This window comes from Gavialis gangeticus, unplaced genomic scaffold, assembly GCF_001723915.1.
Source record: "Gavialis gangeticus isolate Ggan-Ray unplaced genomic scaffold, GavGan_comp1, whole genome shotgun sequence".
In the NCBI taxonomy this organism is placed as follows: domain Eukaryota; kingdom Metazoa; phylum Chordata; order Crocodylia; family Gavialidae; genus Gavialis; species Gavialis gangeticus.
The window spans coordinates 4,134,558-4,150,051 of record NW_017728996.1 but is presented as its reverse complement, the minus strand read 5'-3'; the positions used below and the strand labels follow the sequence as shown (position 1 = coordinate 4,150,051).

The 15,494-nt window shown below is 40.4% G+C and overlaps 1 protein-coding gene across 2 annotated transcripts in view; it reads left to right on the top strand.

Moving 5' to 3' along the window:
* Positions 1–15,494, top strand: part of MAP2K5 (mitogen-activated protein kinase kinase 5) — a 225,832-nt gene that overhangs the window by 27,614 nt on the left and 182,724 nt on the right. For both annotated transcript variants that reach the window (XM_019503946.1, XM_019503945.1), the window contains exons 4-7: positions 3,419–3,488; positions 7,553–7,593; positions 8,436–8,503; positions 12,251–12,299. In XM_019503946.1, coding sequence (XP_019359491.1) covers positions 3,419–3,488; positions 7,553–7,593; positions 8,436–8,503; positions 12,251–12,299 — 228 coding nt within the window. The remainder of the gene's footprint in view (positions 1–3,418; positions 3,489–7,552; positions 7,594–8,435; positions 8,504–12,250; positions 12,300–15,494) is intronic.

The following is a 15,494-nucleotide window of genomic DNA, read 5'->3' as shown; positions in this document are numbered from 1 at the left end:
AATTGGATCAAGATGATGCTTTCCCACTGGGGCTTTTTTTAGCTTTACTTGATCGTTGCTAATCTTTCTGCGATCCTGTCTTTATTGCCATTAGGAAAGGATGCTTCTGTTTTTTCCAGCACGGCTTTACAATTCCTACCTTACAGTCTCAAGGTGCAAGCTTCCCACAAAGGTTTCATTTTGTTAGCTCTCTTCCTTCCCCAGACATCCTAGGAGTTATGGGACGGCACCTTGCTCCATCCAGCCACTATGCTGCACTCAGTACTCTCCTCTGTCGTCCCACCCCAGTTGGCTGCTTCAGTGAGGCACATGCATGTGCTGGTTTTCCCTTTCTCACAGCTTCTCGCTGCTGTTTGGACTCCTATAGAAGCCTTTTGGGAGCTTTATAGTCTCCCAGACTTGGAATGAATCTTCCGTAATCTGAGAAAAATATTGGAGAAAGTAAAATTACTTACCGCTGCTCTCGGAAGTGAGGTTGTTATAGCTCAGTGGACATCTCTCTGCCCTTCCTGTGGAGCGGGCAATAACTTTGTTCAGTGCTGTCTGCCTTCTTGGTGCAAGCAAACAAACAGAAACGCTGTTGGTTAGGAGCTGCTGGCCATCATTTCCAGCTGAGGAAGTGCATATGATATAGCTCTCCTAAAATATTGGAGGTGTGAGATTTCCTGTAAGTCGTATGCTCTGGAAACAGACTGCAGAGAACAGCGCTGTTCAGCGTACTTTCTGGGGACAGGTATTCCAGATGAAACCCCTTCTTTGGGCAATTAAGCGTTCCTAGGCCTGGTACCGAGTATTTGCGGTATCAAGCAGATGTAAAAAATCTGCCTGAGAAAGCCATTGTGCTGCAGTTTGTCATCTGCACAGTGAAGGTTTTGCCCAACAAAAGTGAACCATTTTTTCCCTCTGTCCAAATAAAAAGAAATAATGAAATGAGATCTAGCCTGTTCTGCTCTGGTAAGGTTTTACACTAGGAAATATCCTTGAGGTTGTTTCTGACTCTGACCGTAAGCATGATTTTCAAGCAGCCGTATAATTAATTTGCTTTGTAGTGCACAAAGAAGTGTTGTGTCCTGCTTATGAAAATACTGTAAGATGATAATTAAAAAGATCTTCCTATTGTATGTAGCAGTTAATTAAAGAAAGACATTAAGTAGCAGTAGAGCGCCACTATTGCTGTTGTCTTGTATCAGTATAAAAAGGCAGTAATTTTTTTGACAGCCACTGATTGGAAAGTTGCTCGCAGCCTTCTGAAAGCAAGGGGTACATGCTCTGGATCAATAACTGGCAAATTTTCCATTAAAAAGAATACCTGAACAATGTTCCAAATAGCCACTGGCATCTTAATTTTCCATGGAAACCTCAAATGCTCATATGTGGAGGACAAGTCATTTTCGGACAATTTTTCCAGACTACTTGTTAACAGTTATTGCTGTCCCAAAAGGTTGACAGCTTACATGATTGATATTTCATTTACTTGTCATCACTGTGTGAGTAATGGAGAGGGCCACATTACTACTACTGTTTTTTTTTCTTTTAAGAAACATAGTCTCTTGAAGAATGTCTGTTTCAGTGTATTATTCTGGACCCTACGTAGGTACCATGGGTCTATGCACTATGCATGTGTCTTAGGGTCCTGGAATAGCACTAGAAGTAAAGAAATAGTTTCTGTGCCATTTTGATGCTCTTCCTGGGTGGGTAGGGATTCTTTTACAGTCCTATAGCTCTTAGACACCATCTCCTTTTTTTGGGGCGGGCAGTCAGTCATGAAGGGAAGGACCCAACTTGCTCAAGATCTACACAGTATGCCAACGCAGGCTCCTGGAAAAAAATCTTTTGACCCGTTCAGACTAGCATGTTTTTGTGTTTAAAAACTCTGCTCTGTATAAGCCCAGTGACAGCATGTATACTGGGTTTATTAAAGATCACGAGTGTATGTTAAACCTGGACAGAATACCCGCTTGGAAATCTTGTGACCGAATTTTAATAACAAACCTGGTCTTAAGATCCCACATTCATTGAGAGACGGGAACTCAGTGGGACTCAATACTCCTAGTTTTCTCTCCTCGCTCGGGACTGAAGGACTGCTTTTCATTGTTGCTGATCTACGTAAGAGAAACTTGGAAAAAGTGAAAGCTGCCTTTTTCCACAGTCCCACGGCCTCTTAGCAAGTTCGAATCTTAGCCTCATAGAGGAAATAGGGCCTTCATTCTTCAAGCCGACCTGCACCTGTGGACTTCTGTTCCCAAGCAAAGCCCTCTGTGAACATCAGGTCTGCAATCAATCCTAAATCTGTGCCGAAACAGGAACTGGGGACCTTGGAGCTTCCCCACTTGTGTCTTTGGATGCCTGCACGTGTGATGTTTTATGCAGAGAAAGCACATAGCACGCACAAGACTGGTCTTAATGACGTGTCCTATGGTTTACTTACCCCGTTTATGTGGCTCCTCCTGGTTTAGTTCATTGGTTGCCATTCCGTAAGAAAAAGAAAGATACTTTTTGTGTAATGCTTAGCTAATGCATAAGCCAACCCTCATGTTGACTTCCATTTTGCAAAAATCAGGAAAAGTTTGTTTCATGGGTAGTTATTGGTGTGTTTGGAGCACGTGGGTTTGATGCCATGTTGCTTTACGGACTGTCATATTTAGGGTAAGTTGTAGCAACATAGGAAACATTGTCACTAAGGACCTTTTTACATGTGTTGTGGGACGCAGCACCGGGCGCTTTAACTAGCAAGCCGCACTAATTAAAAGCGCCCGCGCATCTTGTGTATCAGCATCGCCGTGCATCCCCTGCACTGAAGAAATGGCTGCGGGGCACTTTGAACTAATGCTCATTGAACATGTGTGATTTCAAAGTGCCCCAGCGCCATTTTTTAGCGTGGAGACGCACAGGGATGCTGATACACATGGCACTGAAGGCTGCCAGCGTGCATCGGTGTCTGTGCTCCGACGCGCTGGGTTTCCAACTTGCTGGAGCAGGCTCCATGCATGTGTATAGGAGCCCTAAGTATTTACCATAGCACATTATCATCCTAAGCATCGCAGCCAGTGAAGCTGAACTACCCAAAAATCTGGCCCATCATCAAAATTTTCCTTAACGTGTAACGATTGCTGAAGGAACATGTTACGTAACGTGCTCTGAACACTATTCATTGCCAGAGAGATGCTGACTTTAACACAGCCAACAGGCAGTGGTCAGTCCCTTGCCATGACTCACAACAATGCTGGTTTTCATCAACCTCAGTTTATTCACATTCATAGTTTTGTTCTGTGAGCAGAACAAATGGTAGGAAAATATTTTAAAGGCTGATACGTATAATAGCAATTTTAAAAAAGGGCTGCGAATTAAACTACCCATAAACACTGTTCCTGCTATTCATACATTACTTGAGTAATCATGTTCTGTAATCTCTTTGCAGTATTATACCACTGTAATGGAGCAGCAAGTAAATGGACAGTTAATAGAGCCGCTGCAGATATATCCAAGAGGTAATGCTTAACAAATTCTAATCAACAATGATTATATCAGTAAACTGTTTCATCAACAGTTATGTTTTCAGAAGTTTTAAATGCACATAACAGGATGTTACCTCTTAATTTGGATATAAGAATTCATTATTGTAGGGACTGTATTGAAAACTACAGTCACTGTGCATAAAACAGCTCATTTTCTAAAGTAAATTAGCCTAGGCAGATTCGGTTTGCATTGTACATATTTATGCATGCTTAAAAACCTCCGTGGTGATGTGGTTGTTGTATGTATACATAACCAAACAGATGAATCACTTGAATTCTGGCTGCTTATAAACACGGATTTCTTAAGTTCCTTCTTCTTCTGAAGTTGTTAATCAAATGAATCCAATCGTGTTATGACTGTTTTGAAACTGGAAATGTGCCCATTACAAAAAGAAAATTTATCTGAGCTCTTAACAGTTGACAAACTGGCATTTTATACATAGGTCAAACATACACTTGAGAACATGCTTAGATGCTCTCCTGAGTAGGTAAGGGCTTATCAAATACTCAGGCCTGGGGTACTTTGAACAGGAGAAAGGGCATATTGCATTTTGTACAAAGTCTTGTAGGCAACTAGTTGGGTGTTTTGGATCCGCACATCTCTGCACTTAGGAAATGGTTAATAGGATTAGCGTGTTACATAACCCCTCTAATTCATTCAAATGTTCTCGGTATCCAGTCTCTGAATCTGTGGTTCTTAATTGATGAAACAGATAAGGTTTAAATTCTCCAAGTAAATCTCCCAGCAATAAATTAATTGAAATAATTAAAAATTAAAGTCTTCCCAGTTAACTGATACTATACAAATAATCATAGTATGAGCTTCCCAATTAAACATTCTAGACTTTCATTACTTATAACTCTCTGAAGTTTGAATTGGGCAATTAACCAACAGGCCTCTAACACATGCTAATAAGGTCTCGAAAGGAGGCTGGCTGTGCTGGTAGAGAGCTGCTATGGAAAGAGACTGGGATTCAGGAGAAATGCTTAGCTGCTTACATCTCAGCCTCGCAGAGGCTAATGTAGCAAAGGTATTCTGGTAGACTCCAGCTCTGGAAAAGAGCCTATGCATCACTTGACCGATTCCTTGCTACTGCCATGAGCTCTGGAGAGAGTGCAGCTCAAAAGAGGGAAAAGCATCTCTCTCTCTGTCTCTGTAGGTCAGGTTGAGATGCAGGAGTCTGTCTTCTTCCTGAATTCAGGTCTCTTTCCATATCAAACCACATTTCCCTGCCAAAACCCACGATACTCTGGGAGAGCTGAGCACCCTGGATGTATATCATGGCTTGGAGGTGAACGTCCACTTTGCATATCTTGGGATTCCCGCTTGCAAGAAAAAAACATTAAATGTCTCGGGTGGATCCAGGAAGGTGCTGGTCACCTCTTGGGAGTCATGAGCACCTTCATCTCTTCACCCTTGGAAATCAACAGGCTTTGAAGGTGTCCTGGTTGGGAGGTGGCCAGTTGCATGCAGGATTGAGCTCTTCAAGGGACAGGCAGAGGCTTTCTTCACTTGGCCTTTCCCGCTGGGACCTGTGCTGGTATGGTTCCCGTGAACCCTTCCTGCTGGCCCCTTGTGTCCTCTGTTTATGCCCTCCTTGCATGATCTCCTCGGTGGATTTGCACTATTGCCTCGGCTGTGCTTTGCAAACCTTCCTGTTCATCCCCAAAGCCTTTGCCCTCCCCCCGGTCATGCACATGGACACGTGTTTGTGTCTGTCTGACTTGTAGTCCTAGCTGTGTTCCCACCCGCTCTGTCAATACTGGCCCAAGTTGTTTTCTTCTCCTTCCTTCCAGCCCTTTCTCTGGGGTAACACATTTGTTCCCGCTTGCTAATCGCAACATCACAGTCCTTTTAGATTTTTTTCCCCTGCTTCTCCTGCATCCTGCGTTTGCTCAGTTCTGCTGCTTCTATGGCATTAGACACGCGTGCCCTTTCCTCTGTCTGCTTGCAACTGCACCTATAGCCTAGACTCTCTTCATGCACCTCTTCACGTGCTTGCTGGCAAGAACACAATTCTTTCTTATCCCCTTGGCCGTATCTCCCTCAGCGTCACCTGGATTTTCACAGTGTCATTCAGCTTTTCTTCGTGTCACTGGAGCTTCCCCTTCTTTCAAAATCCTTTACAATTTCATGCCTTCCTTTGTTACTGCCTGCAGTATTTGCTACACTCTCCCCTCCACTCTGTACAAGTCCTTGCTAACTTCCCATCATGGGTGACTGGTGCCTCCCGAGTCTCGGGGGGCACCAGATCACCGACCGGGGGGCGTCCCCCAGTGGCCGATCGCTGGGTGGTGAAACCTGAAGTGCGCTTCCAGTTTCGTGGCTGGCACTTCCAGGGGGTGCACGTGCACCCCTTACACGTTCGCAGTCCTTCCCAGACCACTTCTAATCTCCCACTTGCTCTTCTATGAGCACAGAGCCATGGGAGACTCCATGAAGCCTCCCAGCGTTGCACATCCACCTGCTGTTCTTTGCTGCCTTAGATGTGCAGTACTGGGTTCATACCCATCGGTTCTTTGAGGCAGCAACTTCTATATGTAGCCTGTTTTGCCTGTTAAAAATAGCCATCTGAATAACAAGAAATGCCAGAATTCTTTAACCCAGCAGAAAAATTTCTCTTAGCAACGGGCAACTTTAAAACCCCCCCAAAAACGGAGCTTAGAAAACTACATTTTTAAAACCCTTTCCCATTAGATAGGTTTTGTGTTTCCAGGGCTGACCACGTCTCTGTGAAAAACTAGGATAAAGAGTTTCTCTGAAGAACACTTCAACTTTTCCTAATAATTGCCTGATTTTTGCTTAAGGTAATAGCTCAGGAGAGAGATGTTTTAAATAGATGCAACCTATTTTTCAAATTCATGGCTAATAAATCACTTATTTAATACCATGTGAATTTTGTTATCAAAGCACCCAGGTGAATGTTACTTGGCATGTCTTTTTACTGTTTATTCAAAATGTTAATTTTCATTTCCAAAGAAAAGTAAATTAGAAAATGCTGATTCTTTTTTTTTTAGAATAGTTTATTTTTTAGAATAGTTGAAAGTTTTCCATTTTTTCCTTATCCTCAGTGTCATAGTATTTATCTTCTTTAAGAATAACATGGTAATTTCTAATGTAGTTTAAATGCAGATAGCCCGGTCTAACTGATGTGTTTAATAACTATCATCTGTGTCCTTTTGACTAATAAATAGCTCTGTTTCCTGCTGTCAGAAACCAGAGTGAAATACATGTGCATCTGAGAGAGAAAAATCAAATTCATCCTTCCCCAGACAATCAATCAAAATTGACAGGCCCTTTAACATACAATTTGTAGGGCACTGTAGTTTTAAAATGGGAACTGTCCGTAACATGTAGCTAGAAGCCTTTGTAGCTTTAACATTTGACAAAGGCACATCCACTGAATGGAGAAAAGATGGCAATATGTAGTTTGAAAGGCTTTAAGAAAATATTCTTCCCAAACAGTACTTCATCTTTACATCTAGGATTTTAACCTAACGTCTGGATTTGCTTGCAAATAAACAAAATGCAACTCCTTTTTATTCTCCATTTAAAGTAGCCTTTCTTCAGCTGTTTGATCCTCAAGTTTGTTCCCGAGGTTGTTTTTTGCATATTAAAACATGCATTGCCCTGTTTGGTAACATGCCTCTTTTAACTCTCTTAACAAAAAATTAGTTAACTGCCAGGGAAATACAATGTGTAAAAATCAAAGACGACCAAAGATATTGAAAGCATTTGAATTAGGGAATGTAATCTAATCATTCTAGCTCACAGTTATCTTGAACTTGATGTCTTTTAAGCAGAAATTAGAATTTATATTAGATGGTATCAGAAAGCTCTTAGCCTTTATAAATGCTCACTCCTGCAAGTTAAAAATCCTGGTTCATAATTCCCACTCTGGGTCTTAGGGGGCACTTTTCAATCATTTCTCTCTGCTAATTTTGGTGTCACCCTCATTTCTTTTTAAAAGATTCATTTTGAACAAATTTGTAAATGGCCCTGATGTGTTCTACAATTTAGTCAATTACTGTTTCAGCCTGCAAGCCTCCTGGGAAACGGAACATACATGGCCTGAAGGTATGAATTTCAATAATTGTTTCAGTAAAGTTAGATGGATTTGTAATGCTGTGTTCCACTTATTGAAATGTCAAATAAAACTGCACTTTCTCGAGCTCTGACAAGCAGATTTTTTTATGATGGCGGGAGAAAGATCCATCTGCTTGGTGTTGCCTGTAATATCTTTTTATTAAAAACCAAAATGCATTCCTTTCTTGCCTTTGTTAAGAAGCTTCTTAGATATTTACTCTGTTATTAGTACTAATTTGCAAAAAGCAGGTTTTGGTGCTTCTTTTTTTGAGGGAAAATCTTCATTAATTCAAACTGATTAATATATCGCAATGAGGCTGTGTGCCTGTGTGCGCACACACACGCGCGTATGTGTGTGTGTACGTACATATATAAGCAATAAGTGTACATATGTGTGTAGTAGATATGAGTCAATCACATATCCTGAAAGGCTATATGATTCACATAAATCATATGTGATTGATTCATATCTACTCTCTACCCTGCTCCTGTAGTCATATATTCTTAGTTCTGAGTTGCAGAAAACTATGGGATGATTTTAATATAAATGATTGTTTATATCTGAAATGAGGATAAAGAGGCACAGACATGGAGTTTCTGCCTTCTCCTATATTATTTAAGCTTATAAAAATGCAAGGAGACTAGTATGTTGCAGTCCATCAGTTATACAATCTGCTAACCTACATACAGACAAGAGCTCAACCATGGGCATGCCTAGCAACAAGCTAATTAACCTTCATAGTGAAATGAGAAATTCATGGCAAATTACAGGTTAATTAGAATGGTGTCCTCTGAACATAAACGACTGATAAAGATTCTTTCCCTGCCTGCAGGTAAATACAAGAGCAGGGTCTGCTAATAATAGCAGTTCAGCAGTCTCGGATTCCCTTCCAAGCAATAGGTAAGAGTCAAGAGCAGAAGCGTCTGCAATTTTTTAAATTTTTGGTTAAAACAAAATGGAGCCCAAAATGTGGTTTGTGCATAATAATTAATAGCAGCCAACTTGAAATGTCGAATAACTTTATAAACAGGGCCCCTGGGAATAAAGGGATAAAGTGGGAACAAAAAATAAAATTAGTTTGCCCTATAGAACTTGTTACTCTTATGTGGCTGGACTTCACTAAACCTATTTTCTGTTAATAGATATCTCTTTAGATGTCTTTATTCTTGATACAGCGTTGTGGTGTTGTATAAAGGTGATGTGGAAGTTCGTTTATTTCCGTTGACTCGACAGTAGAGATTTTGCCATTTAGCTTGTTTGGTCCTTCATTGGATATCCATGTCAAAGTGATTTCATGGAAAAATTTAGACCTGTTATTTGGACATACAATGCAGTGCATTGCTCAGCCTGACCTGGGATTTTGGAAAAGCCCACAAGGCATCAGGATTCAGCTACCCCTGAATTTCAGTGGGGTTTAAGAGTCTGACTTCCTTATCTTGCTTTCGAAATTGCACACAATGTTTCTCTGAGGATACGAGAACTCTCTTTAATACTGGGAAGGTAACTTGTACTGCACTACATCATATGTAAGGCATGGGATCAGGAAATGTTATACACATTAGTCCAGAAGCTAACATAATTCAAAGGCTCATTATTTTAAATGAAGTATATTCAATTTAATGCTACGTTTTCCACTTGACCTGGCAGCAGTTGTCCTCTGAGAACCTTTTTAACCCAGTTGATAAAGGTAATCATGATCAAAGATACAGTTGGGTTAAGTACTGGTCTGTTTACAAGCGAGGGGAAGTGGCTTGTTCTGTTGGTATCTGCCAACGTTGAAGTCCTTTAGGCTGATAGCATTGCTCAAGATAACCAATTTTTGGCAAGCTCCATAAGGAGAAACAAGAGTGGACCTACTCAGAGCCTCCCTTTACTCAGTTCTTGTGAAGTCACTCAGGAGAGCTGAAGCACATTAAAGCACTGAAGACCACGCTCAGTATGTGAGCATCAAACTGTTCAAAGGCGCTCCAGTCAATAGGACCTAAAAGCAGTGACCAAAGAGATGGTGAGAGCTCTGGGCAAGTCTATTTTGGAGCAAGTTGGACTCGGGTAACTCTGAAATGTTGGCCGAGTGCCAGCACTGCACAGACACTTCCAGTGTCCCTTTGAAGGAAGTATTTACAGCGTGGGATAGACTCCCAGAGAGCCTGTGTTCGGCAAGGTGCTAAGCTAATGGAGCTGATTTCCTGTCTCTGTCATATTTTAGCTTTCCGTACTTCCTGCACTCTGAGCTTTTTCTCAAAGTGCACTGAAAATAAGCCTTCTAGAAGATTCTGTCATCTTATTTAGTAGTTAATTGCCATTTCTTATCCAAAACCTTCTGCACTATGAGTTGTGTTTTTGAAGTAATTGAAAGTCTCTCTTTGTTTCATGTTCACAAATTGTTAGTCGTGAGAGATGACAAGATCAACTTATGTTTCCGTGGTAAACTTAATTTTTCTTTAAAGTAGTCTGGGAACAAGAGGCCTATTAAAGAACAAAGCCACCAAATATGAAATCTGTGTTTTCACTGTACCTGTTAGTAATGATCTATGATCAAGACACATGCCTTTTAAGGATATATTATTCTGTTTGGCATTTATTTAAGTTCACCAAAAACAGCAGAACATTTTTGTGAGAAGAGGTGTTTTCTAATACTTCCAATACCAAGGCAGATTGATGTGTGAGCGCGGGCAGGGAGGAGGTCAACGTTGCCAGGAAAATAGGGGGAGTGGGGCAGCCTTAATATTTTCAGGGAAGAAGTTAGCATGGAACTGATGAGAGCAGTACGTATATCACTTCTCTGAGAGAGTCTTTGGTTACAAAATACAGCCGCGGCAATTAGTTATAAGTATCCCACTGGAAATGTAATGTCACTGACAGCATTGGATCTTAGATAATTCTGCTGGAAAAGTATACGGATTGTGAAGCACTTCTGTCGCTGTGTTTTGATACATTAATTTGGAGAAATTTCAGCTGTATTTTACAGTGAAATATGTTACGTGTCAAAATATTTACAAAATAGAGTATGATGTGGCAGAGCTGGTATCTGAAGGCTCTGAAAATACACATTTGCAGCAAGGACAGAAATTTGCTATTAGTAACCAAGCAGTGGTCTTTGCATTAGTATACTTCTTGGTTTGGACTGCAGTTTTTTTTGAGGAATCTAGGTTTTGTCCAAACCCAACCCCCCAACAGTTGAGAGAATTGGTTAGGGTCCTTGATCGGCCCAAAAAAACAGGACTGGCTATGAAGTGTGGTATCCAAACACCTTAAAATAATATCTTCCTTTCAAAACAGACTCTCTCATCTCTTCCCATTGGTTGAAATTAGGCTTAAAATAAGTGTGACTTAAAAGTGGCAGAGTCTCCAGTCAGTATTATGGGCTGAGTTACCTGTCATTTCAGTTGGTTCACCCTCATTGAAGCTATTGTAATTGCATTCAGGAAATTCAGTACCTTATCCATAAAGAGCATATCTACACGTGTGCTTTAATAAACATTTTAGCCTATTTTAATGCACATTAAAGCATCACAAAAAAAGGGCTCCTATATACATGTGCGATTAATTGAGTCTGCTGGAGCACAGAAATTGCCGTGCTCCGGCAGCCTTTTGCATCTTCTAAATCAGCGTCACTGTGCATCTCCGCGGTGAAAAAATGGCGGTGGGGTGCTTTGAAATAAAACACATTTGATGAGCTTAAGTTCAAAGTGTGCTGCTGCCATTTTTTAAGTGTGGGGAGGTGTGCAGACGCTTATACCCATGATGCACAGATGCTTTTAATTAGCGTGGTTTGCTAATTAAAGCACCCAGTGCTGCGTCCCAGAGCATGTGTAAAAATGCACAATGTGCTCTTTAGCTAACGTGCATTAAAATAGGCTAATACACATTTTTCTAGGACCTCGAAAATGGATGGTGCAACTACACATTCATTAAGGCGCTTTTGTTAACGTGCATTAAATTTAGTACCTCCATTGTGAGGTACTAGAAAAAGGCACCTTAGCCTATTTTAATACGCAGTAGCAAACATGCAGTTTTTTGTGATGCTTTAATGCACATTAAAATAGCCTAACACGCATTAAAGCACACATGTAGACAGGAGGTACTAGATTTAATGCTCATTACCTAAAGCGCATTAATTGACCATGTACACGCATCCAAAGTATAGCAACTCTGCTTCCTAATTTGATGTTGTGCAGTTGTTTGCATGACACGAGCTACAGTTGCTAACTTTATAGGTGCATGCACTGATGAACAGAAATGTAATTTATACCGCCCACTTCGTAAAATATCAAAACAAGGAGGCACAGCCTTGGGAAACTAAATGAAAACCTTGTGTTATCTATTTGATTATAAACACTGGCTGGCCAGTGGATTTGCTCTTATTGACAAATGATAAGTTGAATCTTGAAGAGCAGTATAGTCACATGTCTGTCACTGTCTAAACTGTTTTGTTGAAGGTTAAATTAGTCTCAATAATTTCGAATTTTTGTTTTTCCCATACTAATTGTATATTCAGTCTGAGAAGTAGCCAGTTCCTTTTGTAATTCACAAGTGAATCACTTGGAAGGCATAGCCATCAGTGTGAGGCTTTGTTGTTGGATATACATTTTACTCAATTTAATAAAGAGACACTGTGTAATCACTGAAAATTATTGTCTTTTTCAGCCTGAAGAAGTCCTCGGCGGAGCTGAAGAAAATATTAGCCAATGGCCAGGTAGGTCCATTGAATTGAGCCTTGGGTACATGTCTTGTTACTGCCTAAATACCACAGTGATTGGCGTGCTACAAATAGGTAGAGAGATGCTTACTGCTCATTCAGTTGTAATGTGTTCTTTTAACACAGGAGTGGGAGAGACCATGAAAACCGTCACAATATGAATGAGTTATGTGTCCTGATTTACTTTGATTGGCATAGCAATTTGCTTCCCATTCCTCAAAATGTGCTAATCAGATTTAGCTCCAAATAGATTGAAGCACCTCTTGCACATGTTGCGCTGTTGCCACAATTTCAGGGAAAGGAGTTAATCAGTTTTGAATAACTAAATCAGCAGCTCCATTAGAGTGACCTTCGTATTTTTAGGACAGGAAGCACATAAATATTTAAGTGGTTTGTGCAAGTGGGGGAGAGAGAAAACTCCCTCCTATTGTTTGGAGCCGCATTATATGGTACATAATAAAACATGAAAGTTGCAAAAGGCTTCCTCGTCTCCTGCTCTCCTCTCCTTCGGCTGCTCAGGTCCTGGTACGCAGAGCTGAATAAAAATGGTTTAAATGAGCAATTGATGGACAAACGGACGCTACAGAGCAGTCATTTCTCACCCGTTTTGATTCAAATAGATGGACGGATCCAAAGTAGTATAATGGCTTTAAATATACACTACTAAATTAAACTACTTAAAAGAATACGAGATTCTTCAGTAGCAACATAAATAAGTTTTAATGTTTGTCATAGTGAAAGCCCTTTGATAGCCTTGGAGGCAGGCACCTGTCCATTGCGATCAAGCTTGCCTATTAGGCTCTATTGACTGAGACATCTGTGTCACCGCAAATAAAAGACTCTTATTGATTTTCTTAACTGCTGTTCACTTCCCCTCCATGTTTCGAAGGCTGAAATCTTAATTATCTCAGATGCGTATTCAGTGCCTTCACACAGTGACCTCTCCAAACCTCATTGGCATTTCATGAATCAAGTAGTTGTAGTTGAGCATGTCAAGAAGATAAAGGCTGGTCTTCATGCTTGTCCTTCGGTATCACCTGTAACATTGTGGTCTAATAGATGAGAATGCCCCTTTAAAATGTGAGCCTAACAGCATCGCACTGCAGCCTTGCTTATTTGTCGCCGAATCCTTTGAATACAGCTTGGAAATGCATTTTTAAGCTTGTCAGCATTCCTGTCACAAAAGCAGACATTGATTCTTGCCATGGCGGTCTGTTCCTTCCTTATAACCGTTTTAAAAATGACGGCGTTCTCGCATCCAGCTGTCGGGCCAACTTTAAATGATGCGAGGTCCAAAAAAACTTTCTTTTGAACTTCTTAATGAAATTTGTAAATGCTAATCCATAGTACGAGAAAAGTCCTTTTGTGTTCCTTAAAAAAAAAAGATAGCTGAGTACGAATAAGGCCATATCTTTATGAATGCCTGCATAACCTGAATTTACTATTTTTACTTGTTCTAAGCAAGAACAATAAAGGCATTTTATACACTTAAAATTGCAGAAAGCTTTGGGTTGGATTTTTTTTTTTAATCCTACTACATAAAAAAAGGAAGCCCCCAAATCTGTTAATGATATTTGAGACTGGGCTTAAACTCATCAAAGGATAGAAGCTTAGAATTAATATTTGACTTATTACGCTGAATTCACCATGCTCTGATAAGGCAATACATTGCAGATCACCAGAAGAAAAAATGCTCCTCTGTTATCTACCTTATTTCTACAGTACCTGGTCACAGCTGCCTAATCTAGAGACAGATATTTAGTTGTAACTTTGACTTTCTCTCCTTTTTGGGAAGAGGCTTTAAGTCATATTTAGCCTTAGTTTAATAGAGCTTTTTGCGGTTTATGCTTTCAAACATTAATAATGATATTCCCTTCCAGTAGTCTCCACTTTGGTTTAATAAGGAATTCATATTAATCATTAAAAGAAGGGGACATGATTCTTCAAGATAATCAAATATTGACAGGTTAGAAATAGCTTTCTGCCTAGGTTCATTGATATAGGTTATGTGATATAAATATTTATTTCTTTTCTGTCACTCAGAGTAAATGCCACCAATTGATTCAGCATTGATATAGTGTCAACAGTTCATAAGAAACATTTGACTGGCTTGTGTTTTCCGATTAGTCTCTGGTCTATAAAGTAGGATTTACTAAATCTCTTCAATTGTCTGCTCATAGAGTGTGACTGCTTTCTGAAACCATTATTGCTTCGATTCGCAAAGCATAGGTATAGCGAGAGGACTTGGCTTCCATCAGAGCTTTACATATAAAATAAGGATTAATTGAGCATTTTGCTCTTAATGATTTACAAGAGATAGACCCTGATTTCTTTCAGAGACAGCACACATAAACAAAGGGTGTTTTGTTTGCTGAGTCGTAATTGAAGTCTGCTTCACTTTTTCATTAATTTGTTAATATTGGCATCCGATCAAGTAATCAAGGTTGGTTTGGGATGTTTAATATTCCTGTCCACGCCATAGAGTTGTTGTTTTTGTGTTATCATTTTATGATGGAGGATTCAGTTCTCCCAGTAAAATAAATAAATCACTAGCTACTTTTTGGCATTTTTATTTGAGTCAATAAATCAAGCTTTATCTCTGTAAGGTTTTTTTTTCTGGCATGTATTTGCTCCATCCCAATCTCTGTGCTTCATGATCAGCTCTGTGCGGCTCTTTTGTGTGCCACCCACAAGGAACAGGGCAGGGTTGGCAATCACAGGAAGTAGTACAACATCACAGTGACAGGCAGTAAGTGCCTTTGGTTTATGCTGGGACGGCTCATTCACGCGTTCACGAGTTAGCTCAATGAAGTGGGGAAAGGAGAACTCTAATCTTTGCTGCTCCTTTGCAGTAAGGGGCATAAAACAACACTCCCAAAAGATACACCCACTGATATGGGTATATCAGCACCCACCAAGAATTGCAATGTTTTTCCCACAATTGAGAGAGCCTAGAAAGGGGGTTTATTCTACATTTACAAAATCTGAGCATTTGAGTTATTGGATTTGGAGCAAAGTGCCCATGCACGCATTGCCAGTTGTGGAGCTGCATATTGTGGGAGAAAATCACTCTGGAGTAGAGGCCAAGTACTACCCTCACATGTCCATGAAACTGCTCGTGCATCATTTCCCGCCCCCCCCCCCCCCCCCCGCAACCACCACAATCTCCCGGCCGGGGAAATTAGCGGCCAA